Source organism: Aristolochia californica, unplaced genomic scaffold (genome assembly GCF_029961685.1).
Source record: "Aristolochia californica isolate CCGP_79_NKW_82.1479 unplaced genomic scaffold, dmAriCali1.0.hap1 SCAF_14, whole genome shotgun sequence".
NCBI lineage: Eukaryota > Viridiplantae > Streptophyta > Magnoliopsida > Piperales > Aristolochiaceae > Aristolochia > Aristolochia californica.
The window spans coordinates 8,608,738-8,616,333 of NW_027181815.1; the positions used below are offsets into that span (position 1 = coordinate 8,608,738).

At 38.6% G+C, this 7,596-nt stretch overlaps 1 protein-coding gene across 2 annotated transcripts; it reads left to right on the plus strand.

The window, feature by feature from the left end:
- The first annotated feature begins 931 nt into the window (after nucleotides 1–931).
- LOC137950341 (uncharacterized) lies at nucleotides 932–7,334 on the plus strand. Of its 2 annotated transcripts, XM_068796746.1 has the most exons (15): nucleotides 932–1,162; nucleotides 1,377–1,464; nucleotides 2,593–2,944; nucleotides 3,988–4,061; nucleotides 4,627–4,786; nucleotides 4,894–4,918; nucleotides 5,050–5,139; nucleotides 5,225–5,396; nucleotides 5,485–5,558; nucleotides 5,655–5,724; nucleotides 6,130–6,201; nucleotides 6,279–6,412; nucleotides 6,537–6,610; nucleotides 6,858–6,919; nucleotides 7,006–7,334. In XM_068796746.1, the coding sequence occupies exons 3-14, from the start codon at nucleotides 2,725–2,727 to the stop codon at nucleotides 6,914–6,916; spliced, it is 1,224 nt and encodes a 407-aa protein (XP_068652847.1). In that variant the 5' UTR covers nucleotides 932–1,162; nucleotides 1,377–1,464; nucleotides 2,593–2,724; the 3' UTR covers nucleotides 6,917–6,919; nucleotides 7,006–7,334. The 2 variants fall into 2 exon arrangements, with proteins under 2 accessions (XP_068652847.1, XP_068652848.1); XM_068796747.1 differs by lacking the exons at nucleotides 6,537–6,610; nucleotides 6,858–6,919; nucleotides 7,006–7,334 and having other exon boundaries at nucleotides 6,284–6,390.
- Nucleotides 7,335–7,596: the final 262 nt, after the last annotated feature.

Here is a 7,596-nt window from a genome sequence, read left to right on the forward strand (position 1 = left end):
AAACCAAAATAATTGATCAAGTGTTTGATTTAATAATATTTTAATTACCATTATTAAATTACTAATATAATACGACAATTAAAAAATAAATATAATAAATAAATAATGCTAGTTTAATTTGTTCCTAATTTAGGAAAAATTAAATCACAACATCGTCTTTCTCACGATGCCGATAGTGGCAAGGAGACAAGCCTAGATTCAGACAGATGAACACGAGGAAACTGTTGTCCCACACATAAAACAGTTTTAATGCTTCAAAAAAGCCAAAACCCTTGATTTTTGTAGGCTCTCCCCTAAGAGCATCCCCCGCGTGGGCCTCTCCAAGATCTTTGCATCTCTGTCACTTTTGGTTGTAAGGGTCAAGATGAATCGGGAGTTGTAACTCTGACCAACAGGCAACGGCGACAAAGGCGGCACCCCGACGGTATGCTAGAGGCCATGCAACAAAGACGCTCTACGGTGGATTGGCGATAGGTAACTGTGACGAAGGCTTAGTGATGGCGACTCTGCAATGGAGGCCGAGAGGGAGTGCGAAAACGAGAAGAAGAAGAGAGCAAGAGAAAAAAAAAAAAAATTTTGACGTATCCCAAATATGGCTTTAAGGGAATGATTTGGAAAATCGGACTAAATCACAATTGCTCTATGTTAGCCTTAGTAGATTACCTGTGGTTTTCAGATGATGTTCACCACTAATGGCTTAATTAAATTAACTATATAATGTGCGTGAAATTAATTGTTAAGGGATTGACCCCTACTATTCTCGTCATGTGAGTCCCCGTCGCTGTCACTCTTTTGTTCTAAAAGAAAGAAAGAAAATCTATAATATATAATTTGAAGCGAAGGGGGCGTGCCAGAAGGCATACGCGGGAAAAAAAGGGGAAAATAAAGCTTTAAAAGAGAACTAAAGCAAAACCCTGGCTTCTCTCTCTTTCTTCGCTTGCTATAACCAAACAAAAAGAAAAATAAAGCCACCTCGACAAAGATCCTTCCCTCTCCATCTCTCCGTTTTCCGTTCAAGCCTCCAAGGCCTCAACACCACTAGCTTCTCTTGCAAGTATCATTTCTTCTGCAGATCTGAAGGTTATTCTCTTGACAATTCCATTCACGAAGCGGAGGAGTTAACTAAGCTGACGGTCTGGGACGAGTTTGATTGCGATTTGAGGTAACGATTTAAGATTACTGTTTGGAAGAGGGGACTTCTTGTCGTTCTCTCCTCTGTTAACCGTGCTTGCGAATGATTGTTTGTTTTTTCGGTTCCGATCACAATGCTTGTTTGAGAAATCGCTAGTATTTGCTCTATGAGATTGTTTGTAGCTTAGATGGAGTGATTGTCCTTGTTTATGAGTTTGATGATTGTTGAGAATCTGTTTCTTCAGCTGTCGATTGCCGTAGTTTGCAGATCACGGCATTGGTTTCCTGTAAGCAAAACTTTTCTTCTAGTGCATCGTTTCAGCATTGTGTAAGGTAACTTGTTTTTTTGTTTCTCTTTTTTCTATTTAATCATAACTGAGGGCGCCAAGCAATTAAAGTTGGCAACGTAAAAGTTCTGCAAAACGTAGACGCAAATCAATTGATTTATTTTTACACTCTTTGAGCTGTTTATCTCGAACGAGTTACTTCCATTGTTCTGTTTCCACCAAAATCGGCTTGAAGAAAGAATAAATTGGATTTCTGGACCTTTTCTATTCTAAAAACCCAAAAAGATAATCAAATGGAGTTCGGAGAATAGACCACATACAAGAATGATCGTAATGGATGACAGAGCCGCATTAGAAGGCATAAAGAAATTGTACTGCTCTTTCTTTACCATTACATATAAAGTTCATTACCATTAGTGGTAGTTTTTTTTCCCTTTCCTTACCGCTTAATGCTTTTCATTGCAAGTCGAAATCACATAGCAGCAATTTGTGCCGCCTCGTTGAGAAAACAAAAAAGAAAAGTGAAGGTTTCTTTACTGATTTTATGATTTGTACAATACCTTTTCTAACTTTCTAAAGTGGTCCACAAAGGACGAGGTAAATTTGCTCATCTTGAGGTGATAGTTCATGACTGTCCAGTCGGATCCACCAACGTGGTTTTCCTTGTGCATCCTTTACAATCCACCTATTAGATTATAAGTCAGGAAGCATGTGATGAATGGAGGATAGTGGGACCAACAAAGAATTGAAAAGTGGATGCATCCCTGTCTGCTGGTTTCCTTCTGTTGAGCTTCCATGGCGACCTAGAGGGCGGATCGGTCGTTTGGTCATGTGATATATTTTGTTGGCAGATAATGCCCATTGTTACTGCTGGAACTCTGATTTATGTGAAGAACATTTGTTCAGTGATTCTCAATCCAGTGTCGCGTTCCAAGCTTGTCATCTCTCTAAGATGCAACAAAAATAACTGAGTGGAAGGTCACAATAGACGGCTTCGAACAGATTGCTGGAACAGTATATGGCGTGGCGTAGCAACCGTACCCAACTGTAGGAAATTTTGCCAAAAAAGGAGCTGTAGGAAAAGCGAAAAGAAATTTTTTGACCGCAGCAATCGATTAACCAATCCTTGAAAAAGAAAAAAACGTGTATTGACAGCTATTTATTCGCCGTGCAGGGAAAATAGCAACTGAGCGAAAGCGAAACTTTGCCATCCTCTTCTGGGGAAACAGAGGGTGTAGGATATATTCCATTTGCTGAGATATATGTGATGTGAAACTAGAACTCGGGTCTCGGAGAGAGCAAGAGAATGAGGCGCCAAGATGAAGAAGAAATGGAGACACAGATGGAGTGTGGGAGAGTCGGCGAGAGCATCAGCAACGAGAGATACCTGCAGTCATTAAAGAAGTCTTGGTGCAGTAACAATCCTTGGACGGCGAGGTACATCTATGGCTTAATGTTTCTTCTTACCAACCTTTGGGCTTGGATGGCTCGAGACTATGGCCAACCCGTTCTGTCGGACCTAGAGAGTAAGTCTCTTCCTCTCTCTTAGCCTTTGACGTTCAAAATATTTACTAATCAATATCAAGAACAGCTGAATATCCCACGCACATTGAAAACTGTCAAATTAGTTGTAGGGCACTCTATGAGAGCAATCTAGTTATATAGGTCCAAATCAATTTTACATGATCTTAACGATTCATCCAAAATTAAAGATGGAAAGTCCCAAACAGCCAAACAGTGACTTATATCAAGTGGGAATTATCTTGGTTATTTATTGGTGTTCAAGATTGCAACACTTGACTTATCCAAGCTATTCCTTAGTAATTTATATTTTGTTAATCAAAACTCAAACTAATTTAAATGAAAGCGCTCACTTTTATTATCATTCAATGTTGATTTGTTAAATATGTATACATGAGGGGATTTATGATTTTGAAGTATACAATGAGCCTCAGCAAATTGGGAAGTTTCTAGTGGGGTATGCTTAGAAATCCAGAATAACTGAGAGAAATTGGTCAAACCCAATGGTCATCTGGAAGTGCTCAGGATCAATTTTTCTCAGGTTCCGACTGTACATCAGCAGATACTGGTAGTTTATAAAACGATCTAGTTACTTCCAGGGTAAATGAGTTGGACATATTTGCCATGGAATCCAGGCCACAACAGTTGTTGCAGTAATTGTTCTTTTTATAGGAATAGGATTGATGATTGAAACGAAAAATAGGGAAAAAAAGAAAAGAAAAGGCGGAGAACTGCATAGACCCGCAACTTTGTGCTTTATAGGATTACAGTGGGTGTTAACAATTCAAATTATGATACTTTGGACAAGCTTGTGCTCTAAGGAATGGAATCTTTCCCGACAAACAGATAGACCTGGTTTCCTTTCCTTTTCCTAACCCACCCTTCGTGTTCCGATCTTTTCAAAGGGATGGGAACGTTATGATCTTAAAGTTCACGCGCATCCAGGCCCATCACTTCGTCCAACTGGGGAATCTCCAGCCACATTATCAAATGATTGGTCTATTGGTTATGTGATGAGCTGATTCGCTTACTGGTTGCTCTGGCACAGGACTCGAAGGGTGCAAAGGTGCGCGTTACTGTTTGGGTACTGAGGGCGTGCTCCGAGTCAGTCTTGGCTGTTTTGTATCCTTTTCAAAGTTCTTCTGCCCGAAAATTAGGGTCCATTTGGTGTTTCCTATTTTTTTCGTTGTTTTTCATTATTTTAGAATTATTTTCGTATATTCCTTCTGAAAATGGCAAATTAATTGATATATTCTTAGATTTTAAATTAATTCTTATATATAATAATATCACCAAAATTGTATACATATTTCAACCATTAAAAACTTAACTCTAGTTTATAAAAACAGAAAAATATTCTTATAACAATGTATTATACGTTATAAATCTTATACTTCTAGGAGTTGGTCACTTTTGCTATGCTTAATGGTCTTGTTTATGTGATCCGGAGGTCCTGGTTGTTCTGGACTTGAATGCATTTGAAAGTAATTTCTTGTGTGAGGGTTTCAGAACCAGTTTTAAGTTGAGATACACAGTTAAGGAGCAAGACACTTAGATTATGATCATTATAACATCTTAACTCTTGTCTATTTGATTATTATACGGGAAGCACGTCTAGTCCCAACTTTACTCTGCTAGTTAATTTGTGAGTCTTCAACCTCTTATCTTAGCCTTAACTTTGAAGAAGACATTCTACTTTATAATGTTTCTTTCTACTGTTGGCACATCAAAGTTACACCACCCTCGAGATTCATGGCACTCGGATTGGTGGATCGCTAAGATATTCCTGTGGATTTCTTTCATGGGTGTTCCATTTTTCGTTCCTCCTGCTGTCATTGACATATATGGTCAGTAACTCGTTATAGTTTAAACACTGCCAGGAGAAGCTATGAGATAAATTCAATTTTTTTTCATTCATCAGGTTGTCATCTTAAGCTGTCTCTGGCTTTTGCAGGGAAAATAGCACACTTTGGCGCCGGGTAACAACACTTCTCATTCGCCTTTTCCGTCATTTGCTTTGTTCACTTGTCAGAATTAATAATAAACAACTCTCGTCGTGCTTACTTTACTAATCATTGGAACGTCTTTTTCTTCCCCTAACAAACTTCAGGGTCTTCCTTCTTATTCAACTTATCAGCATAATCAGTTTCATAACATGGCTGAATGATTGTCTTACTTCAGAGAAGTATACGAGTAAATGGTAAGGTTGAATGCTCAAAAATTCTTCCCGGAGTTTGTTATTCAATGAAACTTAAAGCTAATCCAAGAGAATTCTTGAAGCGCAGTCAAGCCCACATACACATAATGTCTACTGCTTCATATGTTGCTTCTTTGTCGGGGATAATACTGATGTACATCTGGTACGTACCCAAGCTATCGTGTGCGCTCAATATCTTCTTCATAACTTGGACATTGCTGCTGCTTCAGCTAATGACATGTGCCTCACTCCATCCAAGAGTAAGTCAATTAGGACCCTAAACCTGTTTTCGATTCTTGATTATTTTGAGTTTTTGCTGCAAATGACTGACTGTTCCTCCGGAAGTAGGTAAACGGAGGGTTCTTCACCCCCGGCTTGATGGGTCTCTATGTTGTATTTATCTGTTGGACTGCTCTTAGGAGGTATATATAAGTCGCTAATTTGTGATGGTCTCCGCCAAAGTGTTGATTATCCTATCCTTTTGGCGTGTATTAAGTCATATGGATTCCATCTTGCAGTGAACCAACAACAGAAGTCTGCGACAGTAAAGTAGAAGCAGCAACCAATGAAGACTGGCTCACAATCATAGTAATGCTTTCGTTTTTTCCTTCTACTGAGTCCCATAGAGCTTGCAGAACTGCCCTGGCAGGAAAGAACTATGGCAACCGCTACCTCAGCATCCCTTGGCTTCCAAAAGCAATATATATGATTTCAAAATATCACATTCCTGAGTTAACGGTCAACAGAATTAACCAGAGCAACAATAATATAACTGTAACCTCATAATTTCCCAAGAAGACAATCATTTTTTTCATATTGAGCTCAACTAATTCTTTCTAAAGAACTTTGAATCTTAGTTGTTCATATTAAGGACTCCCATGTAATTTTGGATGGTTTTGTGGCTGTGCTGTTCTTTTAAAGTTTTAGAAACTCAGTGTCTCCTTGAATATATTATAGTTGTTTATTCTAAATACTAGGCTCATTTGTGAACAGAGCTTCATTATTGCACTCCTTGCTATGGTTATAGCAACATTTGCAACGGGATTAGATTCCAAAGCATTTCAGGTGTGCCCACTCACTTTCTTGCTATATATTTTTTTCGGAACAGTTTTAGCGAATGTATCTGAGAACAATCTGTGCAGTTCAGGACGGAGGTGGCGCAGGGGGAAGATGACGTGCCATATGGTTATGGTTTTTTCCACTTTGTTTTCGCCATGGGAGCCATGTACTTTGCCATGCTATTGATCGGTTGGAAGGAGCATCATACCATGCGAAAGTATACTCCACAAACCTCACTTAATATAAACTTTTCCTTTACTTTTCTTCTTGGTTACCCGTGAGTCAACAGGGATTCTCAAAAGAAAATGAGAATCATGAAAGAATATTTGTGCTCCACGCAGATGGACGATAGATGTGGGCTGGACGAGCACCTGGGTCAAAATTGTGAATGAATGGCTCGCTGCTTGCATCTACAGTAAGTTGTTCAAAGGCTCCTCATGTAAGACTTACTAGTATAGAATGTCCATGTCCTTTTCCTGATAGATTGAGAGGAATATGCATACTTGATGGGAACAATGTACTCCGTGAGGCATTTGTAGCCCACAGCACACAATTACTCCAATACTTATTCCAAATGTGATAATTAGCTTAACACTGAAGCCATATCTACTGGTCCAATTTCTCAGTTTGGAATTTATTGCCGCTTTCAATATTGTTTGCAGTTTGGAAGCTGGTTGCCCCAGTAGTTCAGAAGAGTAGAAGAACAGTTGCACCAACTTAAAAAGTTAAAAAGCTCTTCCTATTCGTTTCGGTTCATTACAATTTCTTTGCAGTAAATTCATTCATCAATCGCCTTGTTCTTTTCAACAGGTTATCGAGCAGTACAGATTTGAGAAAAGAAACTACTGTATCAACAAATCCAGGATAAAGCAATCCGAAAATGAGCCTTTCCATTTATACAAAGGGTATTCATATCATTTTCATTTTTTATATTAGATTCTTCCCATATCTGCTTCTTGTACCTGAAATGGGTTCAGATTTTCACCATGCAAGACTTGATAAGAGCATCTGGTGCCTATATTGTACAACGAAGATAAGCCTCAAGAAATTTGTCAAAGCTGATTTCAATCCCGCAAGCTTTACAATGTGAAGCAGTTAAACATTAGTGCTGTATTCACCACCTGAAATTTGTTTCTCTATTCTTTGAATCACCCTACACGGCTATGAATTTTGCCTCTACCAAAGATCTATGCTCCAAAAGATCTAACAGAAAATGCTCAAAAAAGTGAATAATACAGCATATTAATTGCAAAAAACCCTTGCTATTACATCACCTTCCGTGGAGCATTGCAGTGAGTTGTGCTGTTAAGGTAACCAAATACAAATGCTGGAGAACTTACCTTGAGAATTTGAAAGTTGAAATTAACTGGATACTATGCTTAAAATCTTCAGTAAGATGGA